Genomic DNA, 18,607 nt, shown 5'->3' with positions numbered 1-18,607 from the left:
GGTCGAGTACGCGCTTGTGCGCTACCTCCCGGTCATTCAGGGTCACCACGTCCTGGTCCGTTCGGACAACAGATCTGTGGTATCCTATCTAAACCGTCAGGGTGGTGTCAGATCCAGGAACCTCTTCCATCTGACAAAACGCATACTGAGTTGGTCCCAGTGCCACCTGCCCTCGCTGAGGGTGACGCACGTGCCAGGCCACCTGAACGACGGCCCAGACAGACTGTCCAGAGACAATATTTCCCCAGGGGAATGGTCCCTGCACGCTCAAACAGTCCAGAAGTTATGGAGCATATTCGGCAGAGCAGAGATAGACCTCTTTAGCGTCAGAAGAGAACTCTCACTGCCCAGTATTTTTCTCGAAGCGAGGACGCGCTGGCCCAGGACTGGCCCAACTGCCCGCTTTACGCCTTCCCTCCCGTCTCGCTATTGCCACAGGTAATGCAGAGGATCAGGGAAACGCGTCACTCGGTGCTCCTCATAGCCCCACGCTGGGAGAATCAGACATGGTTCCCGGAGCTTACGCAGCTGTCACTGACAGCCCCGTGGCCCATTCCAGTGAGAGCAGATCTCCTCTCTCAAGCTCGTGGCATGATCTGGCATCCCCACCCAGAGCGCTGGGCGCTGCACGCGTGGGTGATCAACGACTACCCGTCGCTTTGCCAGAAGGAGTAATAAACACTATCATACACGCTAGAGCTCCTTCCACGAGAAGACTCTATGCGTCCAAATGGTCTGTGTTTTCAAAATGGTGCACCGACAGAGACCTGGACCCACGGACATGTGGGGTGTCGTCGCTGCTCGTGTTTTTACAAGAGCTGCTGGATAAGGGCAGATCCCCATCCACGCTCAAAGTGTACGTGGTGGCCATCGCGGCGTTCACTGAACCCCTGCACGGCCAGTCACTGGGAAAAAATTAGCTGGTCATCCGCTTCCTCAGGGGAGCTAGAAGGATGAACCCCCTGCGCCCCCACATCGGTTCCTATCTGGGATCTTTCCGTAGTTCTCGAAAGCCCCCCCTTTCGAACCGCTTCAATCCGTGGATTTGAAATACCTTTCACTCAAAACCGTTTTTCTGACTGCCCTGTCATCAGTTAAACGTGTGGGAGACCTTCACGCGCTGTCTGTCAGCGCTGCGTGTCTTGAGTTTGGACCAAGTGACTCCAAGGTCATTTTAAAGCCTAGACACGGCTATGTCCCCAAGGTGATCGGTACTCCTTTCAGAGCACAAATCATTTCCCTATCGGCGCTGCCAGCATCCGATAGTGAACGCGACGCCAATCTCCTTTGCCCAGTCAGAGCATTGAGATTGTATACTGCGCGCTCCGAATCTTTCAGACGCTCTGAGCAGCTTTTCGTTTTGTTCGGAGGGCGCACCAAAGGTTTCGCTGCCTCAAAACAGACACTGTCTAGATGGATAGTGGACGCTATTGCTGCTGCGTACGCGTCAAAAGACCTACCATGCCCACTAGAGGCATGGCCTCCTCGTGGGCATGGTCCAGCGGGATTTCCATTCACGACATGTGTGGCAGCGGGCTTTTTTTTTACAATCTTTTACAAAACTACTAGCGGTTTAATACGCTACAGCTCCCCTGGTGAGCTGCACTGACGGGACACATTCCACAAAGACCGGCACCGCCGCTCTGTCTTTCCCTTACCACTATGTGCTTATGTATTACACACACACTGGCCCGCACTCTTGCCGGCCAAATATTATTCCCCCACTCACAAGGGCTCCCCCGGGTCCCCCCACCCCCGGGGCTCATGAAGTGGATGCTTGGCGCGCACGGCGTTGACAATGGGTTCCCGTAGCATAAGCTAGCTTACGCAATATGAGAGAACCTCTCGTAAGAGAACGAATCGGTTACCTAACGTAACCTTGGTTCTCTCTAGAAGAGGGAACGAGTATTGCGTAGCCGGCCGTGCTCACGCCACGAGCGATTTTCGCTTCATTCAATGAAAACAGGGTTCCAGCCTACGAACTTACGCTTATATGCACTCTAGCCACGCCCATTCTGGCGGGCTTTGATACAGTGATGGCGCGGGCGCCTGTCTTTGGACGCAAGTTCACGCAAGTTCGTCTATAGGCTGCAGCAGTTGCCGCAGAGCAACCAATGAGCTCGCTAGCTAGCCCGCTCAAGGTATGCAGCTGCTGCACTGCGTTGACAATGGATACAAAATTAAGGATAATTTTTTGGCTTCAATATCTCAGAAAAGATGAATCTTTCCCATAGCGTAAGCTAGCTTACGCAATACTCGTTCCCTCTTCTAGAGAGAACCGAGGTTACGTTAGGTAACCGATTCATTTTATAACCTACAGGTCCCCTCATTGCATTCCAACATTCTGTCAGCCTGACTATAGAATGGACTGGAGTATGTATATGCTGAGCATTATCTCCTCCCTTATAGGTCCGTCTCTGACTGACTTAAAGGATTTTTTATGCATATCAGTACATAAAAAACTCAGTACATAAGATATGTGCTTGTGTTTGTACTATGAGCACACCACCATGGACCACCTTGGAAGGCGCTCTATACTATCCCATTATGTAGCTCGCCATTGGCCAGCTCGTGGAATAATCACTTTGCTTTAAGGCTCAGGCATCTGCCTCTGGCTTTATAGAGCGAAGTCAGCACACACAGCGTTTTGCATGGTGTTCCCATAGCGTAAGCTACTTACGCAATAGGAGAGACCTCTCGATAGGGAACGACTCGGTTACTAACGTAACCTAGGTTCCCTGAGAGGAGGGAACGCGTATTGCGTAAGCTGCCGTGCTAGTGCTTGGTCAGTTCACTTCAGTCGATTGAACCTAAAGAACTCTCATGACGGGGCGCCTAATATATAGCCCTAAGCCACGCCCATCTTGGCGGGCTCTGAGCGCGCGAGCGCGAAGCACGCGCCCATTGGTCGCGCGTTCAGAGTCGCCCCGTCATTGGTTCGAGCAAGTTGCTGCAGCACAGCCAATGACCGAGCTGCCTCGCTCATTGCTGTCTGCTGTGCAGCTGCAATGCGTTTTACATAAAGACGTCAATATTTCTCGAGAAACGGAGATTTCCCATAGCGTAAGCTACTTACGCAATACTCGTTCCCTCCTCTCAGGGAACCGAGGTTACGTTAGTAACCGAGTCGTTTCCTTTAGTCAGTGTGTAAATATTACTAGTGCAAAAGGGAGGGAGAAGTGGTGGGCCGATAGCGCATAGACAATACACACCGATTAAAGATAAAATTATTGTTCATCTGCGGGGATTAATTTGACTACTTTTCACCAGTAGGTTAATGTTTGTGCGTTCTGAGCGGGAATTCCCGCATTACGAAGGCCAAACTTTCAGGAATGTTTTACGCTGTGCAAGACAGTCTCATGCCAAATTCAGAACCTGTTATAAAATACACAACAGTATAACTTGATAACATAAATAGCTAGTATATGCCTTATTTTGAAGCGTATAACAATTATTATAATTCTCTCTCAATTGCCGGGTCCAGTTCTTAATGGCAAAACTGGACCCGGCCAAGGAATAAGTAAATAAAGTTGAATGAATTGAAGCTGCTATAGCCCCCTCTGTTGGTCAAAATAAACAGCACACAGGCTTTGCTGCTCACGCTTTTTGCATGGTAATATTTCACTATGAACGCTGTCTTGAACACTCTGGAAAGACAGGGACATTTCTGGGGACAGCTCCAGTCGGGAAAACAGGGATGTCTTGTTACCTTATAGTCTACACCTTTATCAAAAACAACTTGCTACATAGCTGATTCATTCTAAGGAGGCAGTAACATGGCAAGACCTGCAATACAAAGCATCCAATTTTGAAAAGCACAGGCCTGAACAGAAAAGTAAGATGGAAAAAAGACACTTTGACAAAATATTTTCAAACCTTTATGACATTCTTTATTATGCAGAACATAAAATTTTGTGTAATATCTTGGTCAATCTTTTCACAATGGCAGTAAATGTGCATAACTTAAAAGCTTAAAGGAATATTCCAGGTTCAGTACAAGTTAAGCTCAATAAACAGCATTTGTGATTTCGATTCGTCCCTTCTTCTCTTGGAAAAAAAGAAGTAAAAATCAGGGTTACAGTAAGTCACTTACAATGGAAGTGAAAGGGGCCAATTTTTGGAGGATTTAAAGGCAGAAATGTGAAGTTTATAAATGTATAAAGCACTTACAGTAATTCTGATAAAACTCTTGTATTCTTTAAGCTGTAAAGTCGTTTAAATTGTCACATTACAGTCATTTAAGGGTTTAGGGTTGTTGCCATTACTATAACTTTACACAGAAAAGGTTACTAAGTGATTTTATCCCACTGAAATCATGTTAGCATGCATATTGTTTATGTCTTTTGGCTATACTTTTGACTATTTTAACATAAAAAATTTGTTCCCAATTCACTTCCATTCCATGTTTATTATGACACAAATACAGTCAATTGACCTTATTGAACCCAGAATATTCCTTTAAAAAAGGACCCAAAAGTGTCATGTAAGTAGTTTAAAAAGTAGGTTAAAACATCGCCTTTTGTGTTTGCATAATAAAGTAAGCCAAACTGGTTTGGAATGACATGAGGGTGAGTACATTATAACAGAATGAAACCATCCCTTTTGCAGTCAATAATTTATTTTAAGAGATTATATTTCTTGAATGTTGCAAGGGACTCGGGTATAGTTGGGAAAATCATTCCACCAACAAGGAAAAGTGAAAGTATGGGAAAGTGATTTTATGCCTTTTGCCACAAGGAATTGTTCACTCACAAATCTCTGCATTCTGGAGAGAGCATAGATTGGCGAAAAAGGATGTAGGAGGGTACAGAGCCATTGGCCATAATATATGCAAGCATCAAGAACTTAAACTTGGTGCGAGCAGCAACTGGCAGTCTATGAGGCGAGACAAAGGCACGTTCGACAATCAAAAAATGCTGTCTAGGTAGGCAGCTCAGCAGGTTTTGACAAACAGCCATAGTTAGTGGTGCTTGCTGAGGCAAGCATCACTTTTACTGTTGCTCATGCCACACAGAATACCTTAGCAACCGCATAGCATTGCCCTGACAACAACCCACAACACCCTAGCATTGTGGCAGCGAATTTTGCACAGGCAAGCGCCACTTTTTTTAAAAAGTCTAGTTTTAGAAAATCACTGCAGAAGAAAATCACTGCAGAAGTGATTTAATGAGAACCTAGCAAAACCCAAACATAAAACACATGGATTAAATGCTTGAACAAGCACAGTCAATCCATTCAGTCACATTTTAAGCAGTCAATATTGTAAGTAAAGGCAGACATGGTGGCTTCATGTCTCTTGATCTAAACTGCAGGCCTTTGAAAATCCAACAATTTGATCAAATTAAATGCTTTTATTCCCTTGCATCAGTGAGAATGGCCAGATATAAATAAGTACATGGTATAAATTGGAACTGACATTGATTGGATATAAATAAAACAGGAACAGAGATGAAGAATGAACTCAGTGGTTGTTTGTATTAGAAGTGCTGGTCAATCTAGAAATGGAGGATAAGAAGTGATCACAAAATTACTTTGCCGCCCTTATTATATCACATGAGTCACTCATGACCCACACAAATACAAATGTGGTGTTTTGTTCCTCTCTGGTACATCGACCGATATTAACATTTATCTCTAGTGTATCTTAAACAGGCTTTAGGCTTTGCAGAGAGACTGTTATTGAAGGATTGGGCAGCACAAACTATATTTGACTAGTGCTGTTTTTCATTTCAAATACAAAGAGAGTGTTTACACAGAGAACACAGCAGCAAAAAAAACAGCCCATTTAATTGTAATGTAAGCGAGAGGCTGGAAAATGGTCATGAAAACTAACTATCAGTTACAAGTGGCCCTAAAAATGAAATGATAAAAAATGTATGACACCTTTATCACACCTACATTCAAACTTATTTACTTTACACTCACATATTTAAACTTTAATTAAATATTTTTCTGTCTGTCACACACACACACAAACTAACAGAGTGTGTTCATGAGCAGGTATAACTCTGACGGACACCTCACCAACATGACCTTGCCGACTGGAGAGGTCAGTAGTTTCCATGGAAACATGGAGAAAGCTGTCAGAGTGGAGGCCACTGCTTCGAACAGAGAAAACTTTATTATAAACACAAACCACACTGCGGATAACACTGTCTACACACTTCGACAAGGTAAGCCAGTGTGTGTTTGTGTGTAAATCAACAGAAAAATTAACCAATTATTTTTTGTAATTACATGAAATACAGTGTTTGGACACTTCAGCCACATTTAAAGGAATAGTGCACCCTAAAATAAAATGAAGTTTTTGCTGAATGTTGTAATCCATCACTTATATTTTTACTCTTTTGGAAGATTGTGGTGACCTATCTAAGATAACCCTGCTATATTTGACATCCACGTTCTAAACTAAGAAATGTAAAAAGGGTCCATGATGCAGAATGACATCAGTCCCATAAACACATTGAGATATAAAGGTGCACTCAGAGTTTTAATTCTAAAGAAATTAATATTCATTTTGAAACATATGTATAAAATCAGGTTCAGTCATATCAGTAACTTTATAAAAGCTCTTTTATTCTACATGGAGAGGGTCCCCTCATGGGAGCAGCCACGTTAGAATCACATGACCTCACATGCAATGAGCTGAATACTACTCACTTAGCCCTGTTATTAGACACTTTCACTCATGGATTTATTAATCATGGTTTACTGCATGTAGTGAATTTCTAGAATGGCATTGTTAACTCAAAACTACTGCATTTGAATGATGCAGCATCCATGCCACTAGGTGTTAGTGTAAGCCATACTTCGAGTGTACCTTTAAAAAAATGTGTCGCACACAAGTTGTATGGACTACATTTATAGTGCTTTTTGTTCTTTTTTTAAGCTTGTCGTTGTCTGTCACCATTCACTCACACCATTCAAAAAGCAGTGTGCCTATCTGCCTATCTCTTTGTTTTTTGTTCCACAGAACCATATTACATTTACATTTAGACACTTTTATCCAAAGTGAATTTTAGTGAATATGAGAGTGAGTAAAGAGTGAGAATTTTCATTTTTGGCTGAACTAACCCAGGTAATAGATTGTATTCAGCAGAAGTGCAATCAGAAATGTGTTGAAAATCCCCCTTTCATTCTTTCTCTGCAGCTCACTCTGTTAGCGTGTATGGTGTTAGAGATGGCGGATCTCTCTGGGTGACATATGCCAGTGGAATGGGCGTTACCCTCACTACTGAACCAACCGTGCCTTTGAGGCTGTTGCCAGGGGCATCGGCAGGCCTGATCCATCCTACAGTTGGAAGGTGCAACATCACGTTGCCGGGGGAACCATCTCACAGCCTTATAGAGTGGAGACAGAGACGCGAACAGGCCAAAGGGAATTACACAGCATATGAACGCAGACTGAGGGTAATACACATGCAATAATATACATGATGCCTAATAATGTGCATGCGGCATTGGATTGCAAAGGAATGAAGAGTAATGTGCAAGGGTTGAATGTGTTATCAGAGACAGTATAAGGAGGAGGTGATGGACCACTCTTAGTTAAATGAATGGGAGAAATACACAATATGGCCAAAAGTATCTAGAAACCCTTTTTTGGTTTGGCTTTTTCAGATTAAGGCAGCCTGGTCTTTCCAAATTAGCTGGGTCAGTGTGGCATGACTTGAGCTAAAGAAGGAGAACTTATGATACCGTTATTGTTAGACGTATTGGTGATTTGCCATATGGTATTGAAACGTGAGCTTGGCAGACATGAAAATAGTTAGGCTTATAGTTACCTAGATGGCTGCTATGTGAGCTGACTTGCCTTGCTTTGGTTTAGAGCAAATGGGAAAAACAAACTACTCTACACTGTACACAACCAATGCTGCACACTATTCTTTCGAATGTGCAACTTTATACCATGCCATAGGCAATAAACACCCTAACATCATGAATGCTCATATGCTCATATGCTTCCTCTCAATAAATGTTTTTTTTTCTCTCTCTCTATTTCATTCTCTCTTCTATTCACTCTATCTCTCTCTCTCTCTCTCTCTCTCTCTCTCTCTCTCTCTCTCTCTCTCTCCTGCACTGCTTCAATTTTAGTCTTTGTGTGCTTTACTGGCACTACAAATAACATCGCAATTACATTTCACTGGGCATTAAGAATGCGACAGTTTTGAATTCACAACACATTTGAACACACAAAAGTATATAAATAATTACATAATTCAATAATTAATTACAAGCAGTAAGGGTAAATTCATGCACAGTTAAGGAATTTAAAAACAATAACTAATGAGGACTAGTGATATTGATGATTTATTTGCTGGTATAATCAAAATAAAAACAAATACCCATCTCTTTGTATTTTAGTAGATTTAATATTCCATAAACACCATGAAACAAAGATCTTTAAATAAGAATAGGACTGGAGGATGCAGAATAGAACAGAAAACACCTGAAATTAATTTCGTTTTTTTACTACTAATATCCAGTGTTGCATTTTTGCTACACTAATTAAAAATGGTCTCAAATTTATGAATGTTGGGGTGTAATAATTTTTCAATCAGTACATATATAGGGAATTAAGAAAAAATATATGACATATCAGTCTGCATCCTTTATGTATGGCTAGCTAGCTGGGACAATTTATATGCACAACAAATGTTGTTGTGATACAGTTCAAAATGTCAGCTATTGTTATGTGTAGTATTTAATATTTTTGAAAAGAAGATACTATTTAATTAGTTTAAACAAACATTGCAATTCTACTATGCTGCGTCTCTGAGGGCTAAATATGAATATTTATTATTAACTATGTGCACACATCTTCTTGGATCATGCTATATTTGTATGAAAACATGCACATGTTTTCAGTTTGGTTGGAATAATTTTTCCTAGTTGATTGGACAGTAACCTGGAATTCTTGATATCCAGATAGCATTGCATTTTAATTTGTGACTTTGTTTGGGTTTCCAAATATGTGATATAATCACATTTAGCTTATTTTGTTATTTGGGTTATTCTAATTAGGTTCACAGAATTATTCTCTTCACAAGGGGCATGCACATGTTGGTACAATTAATTGTTCTGTTCAGGACCAGCTCAGTGAGGGGTCTGTTTTCTTTGCTCAACTCTTCTCATTGCAAGGTTTTATAATGATACAGGGATCACTGAATTAATGGTTATTGGCCTAATTCTACCCTGCATGCATTATTTGTGGCGCTCCCATTTACATGTAAGATATTTTTACACCGTATTGCATGCAAGGTCCCAGTAGGATGTTTTACCCATTTACCTACTGTCTGATTTGTTAGTGTACGCCACACCTCGCTACTGTAAAGGGCAGCCGTCTTAGTTACTGGTTCTCATACATTTAGCTAAATTCTAACTGGCATCTTTGCAGGACATTATGTTTTTATGACACTAAAAGAATTCAGTGGGAGACAGCAGACGTTATCTGCATAGAGTAGGAATGTGATCTCTGAATCATGTGGACTGAAACAAGAAGCCTCAAACTGTTCCAAACTCATTGTCAATTTATTAATTTATATGCTGAAAAATGTTGGCCATAACAGCAACCCTGTCTCCCTATGCTCCTCTGAGAAATAAGTTTTGTTCTATTTATTGTTAGTTTTATATTGCATGCATGTTTTCTGTGAATGCTGATATAAAAAGATCATAAGTTTTACCTTCTACCCCCTTTTTTTTTCTCAGGCTCACAATAGGAACGTGTTGTCTATAGACTATAGTCAAGAAAGTCGGGTGGGGAAAATCTATGACGACCATCGTAAGTTTACCCTCCACGTTCAGTATGATGATCAAGGCAGGCCGGTGCTTTGGACCCCAAGTGAATACAGTCAGGTGCGAGTATCGTACTCAAACGAGGGTCTGGTCACCAGCATACAAAGAGGCAACTGGACCGAACGCAGAGATTATGACAATGGACGCATCATCACCCGAACCTGGGCCAATGGGAAGATCTGGAGCTACACCTTTCTGGAGAAGGTGTGTGTGTATACTTAGCTATAGTAAGCTATAGTATAATAAGCTATCCAACTTTTTCCTGTACTTGGAAGAATTCCACAATTCATAACAGAAGCATCTTTTCTTTTTCATATTTTTTTAGCAGATCATTGATGTACATATTAATTGCTTCATAGTGCAAATAATTTAGAGTCACAATGACCATCTTTTGACAGTGCTTTACCCATCAAAGTTTAAGGTATGGGAAGATGACATGTATCGATGGCCTGAGATTAGTTATGGTGATATCATTGTATACCTTCGGCATCTGCTTCGGAACAGGGTTTCATAACCCCGGGTGAAAAGTGACGGGGCAGTGGTGGCTCTGTGGTTAAGGCTCTGGGTTACTGACCAGAAGGTTGAGGGTTCAAGCCCCAGCACCACCAAGATGCCACTGTTGGGCCCTTGAGCAAGGTCCTTAACCCTATCTGCTCCAGGGTGCCGTACCATGGCTGACCCTGCACTCTGACCCCAGCTTATCTGGGCTATGTGAAAACTAATACATTTCACTGTATATATGCAAAAGAACTGTGTGTATAATGTGTGACCAAAATAAAGGATTCTGTTCTATCATTAACTTCTTAAATTTATGAGATCCAACAACTGCACAAGATGAGCCTGAACTCATTTTTACTCCAACTAACACTTCAAATGGTTATTGTTCTCCATCTGGATTGCTTATTTCAGAAGATTTTAAGTTGCTTTTTATGGAGACCAGTCCGTGGCAATCAAAATCATCATGGTGCCTCCCAGTGGTGGGCCAGGAAAACTGTGAATAGTATAGCAATGTTGTCCACAAAAAAAATCTGAGCTAATTCTGACAAAAACCTCTCATAATGAATAGACAGAAATAAGACATTAAAACAGTACAAAGTTACTGTAATGAGTAATGAGATCATTATAAAGCAAGGTATAAACTCAAGTAAAATGACTGCACTCATTACAGCATTGAGAATTTGGAAATATTTTGGAGTGAGATGTGACCTGGACATGTTTTCATAAGATTCACCCACCTACCAGTTTCATATCATCTCTTTCTGTGTCTTTTCTCTCTCGCAGTCTGTCCAGCTGTTGTTACACAGCCAGCGTCGCTATACGTTTGAGTATGATCAGACAGACTGTCTGCTGTCTGTCACCCTCCCCAGCATGGTGAAACACAGTCTGCAGACCTCCCTCTCTGTGGGCTACTACCGAAACACCTACACCCCACCAGACTCGCCCACCTCCAGCTTCACGCAGGACTACGCCCACGATGGCCGTTTGCTCCAGAGCCTGTACCTGGGCACGGGAAGGCGTGTAATCTACAAATACAGCAGAGTGGCCCGACTGGCTGAAATTCTTTATGACTCAACACTCGTGACCTTCACCTATGATGAAGCAACAGGTGCTGTTAAAACCATTCACCTAATGCATGAAGGATTCGTCTGCACCATCCGCTACAGACAGACAGGTAAAAGCAACATATTAACTGTATTATCAGAAAGACATAATGAGCTTCATTTACTAATGATTGCGTACGAGGATGATTGTCCCTTTGCAGAGATATAAAGGTGTGGTAATAATACCGTCAATGAGAATTAAGATTGGTGAGCAGTTGGACAGAGTAACTGTCAGATGGTTGAACTCCTGCACCAATAAACATACAAGCTGACATTTAATCTTTTGTCACTTGGTCTTCCTTGGACTTCCCTACTGCTTGGCTGATCTAAAAGTGTCTTGAATCACAGTCATTCAGCTGACAGTGGGGAGTTCATCCTATCTTGCACTGTGGCAAAGCTGACTCATGTATTACCTCACCTTTGTGTGACTTTCTGCTCTGCTGCAAACTTCTCTTGTCTTGTTTATTTTCCTCTTCCATCTCTCTCTCTCTCTCTCTCTATTTTGTTCAGGTCCTCTAGTGAGTAGACAAATATATCGCTTCAGTGAGGAGGGACTGGTTAACGCTCGCTTCGACTACAGCTACAACAACTTCAGAGTCACCAGCATGCAAGCTATGATCAACGAAACACCACTTCCTATTGACCTCTACCGCTACATGGATGTGTCAGGACGTATCGAGCAGTTTGGGAAGTTCAGTGTCATCAACTATGACCTTAACCAGGTCATCACCACACATGCCATGAAGCACACCAAGATCTTCAACCCTAATGGACAAGTGATCGAGGTGCAATACGAGATTCTTAAAGCCATCGCCTACTGGATGACACTGCAGTACGACAGTATGGGACACGTCACAAATTGCGATATTCGAATTGGCGTGGACAGTAACATCACACGGTACGCATACGAGTATGACGCAGATGGGCAATTGCAAACTGTTGCCATAAACGAACGCCCACAGTGGCGCTATAGCTATGACCTAAATGGAAACATAAACTTGCTGAGTCATGGTAACAGTGCACGCTTGACACCTCTACGTTACGATCTTCGTGACCGAATCACACGACTTGGAGAAATCCAGTACCGCATCGATGAGGACGGGTTCTTGCACCTCCGTGGCAACTTGCTCTTTGATTATGGTTCAAATGGACTGCTGTTGGGTGCCTATAACCGGGACAGTGGACAGAGGGTGTGGTATCGTTATGATGGGCTCGGCAGGAGAGTTGCAAGCCACACTAGTGATGGCGCACAGCTACAGTTTTTCTATGCTGATTTGACAGAACCGACGCGGGTGACACACCTATACAATCACAGTAGTGCAGAGATCACTTCCCTTTATTACGACCTTCAGGGACACCTCATTGCCATGGAGATGAGCAGCGGAGAGGAATTCTATATAGCATGCGATAATGCTGGAACGCCTCTTGCAGTTTTCAGTAGCCGTGGTCATGTGGTAAAAGAACTTCGGTACACACCATACGGAGATGTTTACCGAGATTCCAATCCTACCTTTCCTCTCGTCTTTGGATTTCAAGGTGGGCTTTATGACTCATTCACCCGGTTGGTGCATCTCGGTCGCCGTGACTATGATGTGGTAGCTGGAAGATGGACGACACCCAACCATGAATTGTGGGCAGAGCTGAGTGTGAATCCCAAGCCATTTAATTTGTATGCATTTAAAAACAACTATCCACTGGGAAACCTACAGGATGTAACCAGGTTCATAACAGGTAAGAGTCAAATTCTGTAAATAAAAGCACTTTTCTAGCATCAGGCTGAACGGTCCTCATTGGGGAACCAATCCTGGCTCTTTGGCATGGTTAATGTAAGCGTAAGCAACTTTCTGTGGGAAGACTCACAGCTGTACATCGGTGTGCCATTATCTAGTAAGCTCCTAGCCAATCATATATCAGCCCTTGCTTTAAAAGTCTGATTACAATCTATCAATTTAGTTCATCACAAAGTAGTAATCATTGTGCCAACATGACAACCTCCTCCTCCCTACTGCCACAAGTTGAGTCCCGTCCTGCATGGGGTTAGGCTCCTCACCCCCTCCCTCCTATATCCGGCAGGATCTGACGGTTCGAGTAGCAATCTCATCGGACCACCAGATGGGGCTTATGGCAAAAAGAGACTTTAATTTCATCAAATAAATGTCATGCCAAGTTTAGTAAAGACCGCAAATCTTTTCTGACAGAACAGTTTCTGTTTTTACAATGTGGTGGGGCAGTGGTGGCTCAGTGGTTAAGGCTCTGGGTTACTGATCAGAAGGTCGTGGGTTCAAGCCCCAACACCACCAAGACACCACTGTTGGGCCCTTGAGCAAGGCCCTTGAACCTATCTGCTCCAGGGGCGCCGTATCATGGCTGACCCTGCACTCTGACCCCAGCTTAGCTGGGATATGTGAAAAATAAATAATTTCACCATGTATATGCAGAAATGTATGTATAATGTGTGACAATTGGTCAAATTAATTAATTAATTAATTAATCAGGATAAGAATGAACTGACTGACAAGTTACAAATCGAGAGTTGCCACATCACTCAACAGCAAAGTTGAGAATGGTTAGCTGACTGTCCTGAGATGTCCAGTTTGTAATCGAACCATACCAAACTGTGCTCAAGTGGTAATACAACTGGAGCTTTCACTCAAGAGCTCAGAAATGGTGCAAATGGTGGAAAAGCACTTTAAGGCTACTACTTCTACTAATAATGCATTCAGCTTGAGTCCTCTGGGTAGACCAGCTAAATTTAGAATGATGGTATTACAGAATAATAATTCTTCTGGGAATCTTTGTACTAACTCCCTGTACACTTCAACTCAGTGTGTCCAGTTGGGCCAGTTTCACTTGTTCTTTGTGTAGAAATTAGAAACCGGGGGTGTATGCCAGTGAAGTGAAACCAGTGTCATGCTTTTTGCTTTGTGATCTGTGATTGTGCTTTTATGCCAGTGGCGATGAACAATTAAAAAATACCACATGGCGGAACTGGGATTCATTAGTTACACTCAATGCAACTTACTGTAGACCAATTATGAGGACGTTTTCCCTCAAGCAAACTAGGGTTAAGTGTCTTGCTCTATGCTACATTGGTGTTAGAACACTTCTTAACCCCTGTGTTCCTTGGTCACTTTCATATAGGGGAAATGTACTTCCAGTATCTTTTTGACTGCTAATATGAAACAAAGATGTCTATTCAGTATTAAAATGTGTGAAATGCAACAATCATACAGAGAGAGACCCTGGGTCATTGAATACAGAGGCATTTCAGACTTGTGCTATATACCTTTATGTAGCTCAAAACATTTTCTGCGACATTCCTCCTGGAAAAAAAAACAGCTACTGTAAGCTGGTTTATTGTTCTTAGTTCGTCAGCCTGCCTGGTCAGGCTTGACTTTTGGCTGGTTTAAGAGGGGGACTTGACACGTTTTAGCTGGACAGTCTGGGGATCAGTCTCCCAGCTAAACCAGCTGAGCACCAGGCTGAGAGACCAACATAAACCACTGGTAATCTTTTTCTAGGCAGGGATGGCAGTCAATACTATTATTGAGCACTCCCGATAAAGTATATGTCTTGTACCATAAGCTATTGGTTTAACAAAAAAAAAAAAATATATATATATATATATATATATATATATATATATATATATATATATATATATATATACTGTATATATATGTGCTTTACAAGTTTATTATATCTGTTTCTGTGCAGATATCAGTAGCTGGCTGCAGCTCTTTGGGTTTCAGCTTCATAATGTGGTTCCTGGGTTCCCTAAACCGAAGGTGGAGAATACAGAGCAAACGTATGAGATGATGGCCACACAGCTTCGCACACAGACCTGGGATACCAGCAAGGTGAGTTGAGGTTTTCCACAGTACAGCATACTGTCTCTCTCTCCTACAGAAAGAATTAGTCTTCCTAGTCTAGCCTTAAGAGTTAAAGATAGAGTTCACCCAAATATAAAAGGTCTTTCTTCCATGGAACACAAAAGGAGATGTTAGACAAATTTTCAACTTTTCATTTTTGGGTGCACTTTTCATTTAATCTTTTCCAAAAATCAAACAACACTCTTTGGAGTGGCTAGTTCATAAAATCTCCTCCCTCCTCAGGTTGTACTTGGCATCCAGTGTGATCTTCAAAAGCACTTGAGAAACTTCATTTCATTGGATCGCCTCCCCATGACGCCAGCTAATGGGAAAATCGGAGGCCACCAGGGACGTAGACCAATTTTCTCTGCCCTTAATTCAATTTTCGGAAAAGGTGTGAAATTTGCCATCCGTGATGGAGTGGTCTCAACGGAGATAATTGGTGTGGCAAGCGAGGACAGTCGTCGTGTTGCGGCTGTATTGAATGGTGCTGTCTACCTGCGAGGCCTCCATTTCACAGTGGACGGCCGTGACACTCACTACTTCACTAAGGCTGGCCCGCTGGAGGCAGATCTGGGTGTTGCTGGGGGTGGTGCTGGAGGTGGAGTCAGAGTGTTGGAGAATGGTGTAAACGTATCAGTGTCCCAGATCAGCGCTATGGTTGGAGGGGAAATGCGCCGTTTCGCTGACATTGTCCTCCAGCAGGGGGTGCTTAGCTTTAACATTCGCTACGGTGCATCACCAGCGGAAGAGCGCACGCGTGTGCTGGAGGTGGCACGAATAAGAGCTGTGCAGGGAGCGTGGCTACGGGAGCAGAAAAGGGTCCTGGATGGGGAGGGTGGCAGTTTGGTATGGAGTGATAAAGAAAAGGATGAGCTCATTGCAGAAGGGCGCGTCTCAGGGTATGATGGGTTCTATGCTCTTGCTGTTGAACAACATCCTGAGCTTGCAGACAGCCCCTTCAACCTTCACTTGATTAGACATGTGGAAACTGGTCGCAGGTAACAGCGGCACTTAAACACACCTCAACACACCTACACTCCCCTTTATACACTCCTAGCTACCACATATCTCTTCAGCTTTTTCTAGAACCCCAACCAAACAAAGCGAGAAAGACTCTATTTGCCTTTAAAATGTGACAGAATGATGGTATTATTTGTGTTCGTTAATGTACTCTTAACAAATTCTTCTTTTTTTTATAGTTTAACTAGGTAGATTTTGTTGGTATTCTTTCTTGTTTTACAGTGGCTTAACCGTTCTTACTAAAGAACAAGCCTTGCTTGCCAATCTGAGGGCACAGAGAACAATGCACCTGTGACTATTCTAGACTTACATCAAAGAGTCTTCAACTCCATAAATGCTGCCATGCCTGGCTCTCTCACTTCAGTGTGTATAGAAATCATTTGACTTTATGGGAATGTTGAAGGCACCTTGCTATGGCGTTAAATCCTACAAACCTGAGGGTTTTCTCATGATTTCATTGACTTCTGTGTTAAATGTTCTCTAAGAACTTCACAGCCCTAACAGTTCAAATGACTTTCCAGAAACCCAACTTTTCAACAGACCTCTGGACATCTGCTTCTGTTTGATGCTGCTGTCACAAAACTGAACCCCTGGAAATTCACAGTGTTTGGAGTCTTGGCAAAAGCTCACCACCATCTTTGTGTTGTTTCTGCTTAATCAGTATTGACAAAGCAGAGAGAATTAATCTGTTCAGCACCACTGCTGTTGTGGAAAGATTTGTTCTCTTTGCGAAAACTGTACATTTACCCTTTTTTCAAATATGTAGAATAAAAAAAAAAATAAAAAAATATGTATGTGGAAATTGTGCCTTCCTGGTCTGCTAGAAACGATCACATGAAATGGGCTTAGACATATCATATTCTCAATTTGTGTTTCAGTATTAGTCACATGCCTTAGTTATATGGAAAATAATTTATTTTGAATTGTTTTGGTGGGGAGGGGATTGGCTAGCAAAAGCCAAAAAACATAAATGCTAATACTTGTGAGGTGAATTATTGTAAATATACCCCAGGGTACAAACACACAGTGACATAAACATGTCCCAGTTTACAGTTAAAATGCTGCTTTTTTTATTTGTTCTTGAGCTTGGTTTTTATTTATTTATTTCGCTTTTGCTGTACTATCAATATGTAACTGACATCCTGTTTTTGTCATTTTGGTTTTATAATGAGTGTCAAAGCTCCAGTTTTGGAATTGTATTTTCCCCACTATTTTAACAGGTCCTTTTCCTTCTAGTAGGGGACCTGATGAGGACTATGTGTAGGGAAATAAAAGAATCACCTGCTGAAGAATGGTATTTTTTTGTTAGTATTGGAGTCGGGTCTTTTCCAATCTATTATTAAGTCTGCAGCACTGTGGATAGACGTTCTGTGTGTAGGACTGTCAATATGGACTTCTGTATATCATTAATGGACTATTGTAGACTGTTTATAGATAATTGACTATTTATACATGACACTCAAGAGAATTAGGAGTAAATGTATTTTCTTGTGAAATCTGTGGATATGCTGTACCATCAAGCTTTGTAATCTTAATCTGAGATATATATTTGCATTGTATAAGGTGAAGAGATAAATGCATTGGACTGAATTTTCAGAGTGTGCAAATATTTAACAGAACTGTGTGAGAGAGGAGTGCTCTGATGGCACAATATGTTTCCAACATTTTGTAAATCTTAATTTCAATCGAAGTACAGTTCTATTGCACAAAGAAATATAATAGGAGTGGAGGAAGTATTTGTGTTATCTTTTGCATCTTTTGTCATAATCTCATCATTGCTGAACTGAAAAGGGAATATATAACTTTTGGTTTATGATCAAATCATGTTTCTCAAAAGACAAGTACAAAAAAACTTCAGTGTCCTCTCCTTGGCCAAACCAGTTCCTGTGGTGTATATTTGACTGATAGGCTTTATGTACACAGATTAATGCAGTTTGTCAAACATGCCTATTTAAAAACAAAGTACTTTGGGCAGTGGCCTTTTTATAAATAAAACACAAATTTAACCCTTTCTTGTGTGTGTGCGTCGTGCGTGCGTGCGTGCGTACGTGTTTAGATCAGCTGATGCTCCTGTTGCTACTTAATTATAATAATAAAAATATCAAAGTTTCTCCATTTGGGAAAGAAAAACACAGCCAGCTTTTCTTCTTCATAAATTTTATATTTGCATAATAATTTTTATATTTAATTATATTTGTAGAATTTAGACCACTAATTTAAAAACACATCAAAAGAATACAATTTACCGAGCCCATCCTATCCCCCAAAAAGTAGCAAAACAAATGCACTGTGTATCTTTGCATATACATTTACAGC

The 18,607-nt window shown here is 41.8% G+C and overlaps 1 protein-coding gene across 3 annotated transcripts in view; it reads left to right on the top strand.

The window, feature by feature from the left end:
- The window catches only part of tenm1 (teneurin transmembrane protein 1), a 291,251-nt gene extending 272,954 nt beyond the window's left edge, over positions 1–18,297 (top strand). For 2 of the 3 annotated variants that reach the window (XM_052114410.1, XM_052114401.1), the window contains 8 exons: positions 6,001–6,173; positions 7,151–7,410; positions 9,709–9,999; positions 11,077–11,467; positions 11,907–13,127; positions 15,114–15,256; positions 15,512–16,269; positions 16,514–18,297. In XM_052114410.1, the coding sequence (XP_051970370.1) occupies positions 6,001–6,173; positions 7,151–7,410; positions 9,709–9,999; positions 11,077–11,467; positions 11,907–13,127; positions 15,114–15,256; positions 15,512–16,269; positions 16,514–16,586 (3,310 nt within the window). In that variant the 3' untranslated portion in view covers positions 16,587–18,297. Of the gene's footprint in view, positions 1–6,000; positions 6,174–7,150; positions 7,411–9,708; positions 10,000–11,076; positions 11,468–11,906; positions 13,128–15,113; positions 15,257–15,511 lie in introns of all 3 variants that reach the window. The other variant, XM_052114419.1, reaches the window with a different exon arrangement.
- The last annotated feature ends 310 nt before the right edge of the window (positions 18,298–18,607 follow it).

This window comes from Xyrauchen texanus, chromosome 4, assembly GCF_025860055.1.
Source record: "Xyrauchen texanus isolate HMW12.3.18 chromosome 4, RBS_HiC_50CHRs, whole genome shotgun sequence".
NCBI lineage: Eukaryota > Metazoa > Chordata > Actinopteri > Cypriniformes > Catostomidae > Xyrauchen > Xyrauchen texanus.
Note: the sequence above shows the minus strand (reverse complement) of the source record. Positions and strands in the feature narration are given on the sequence as shown.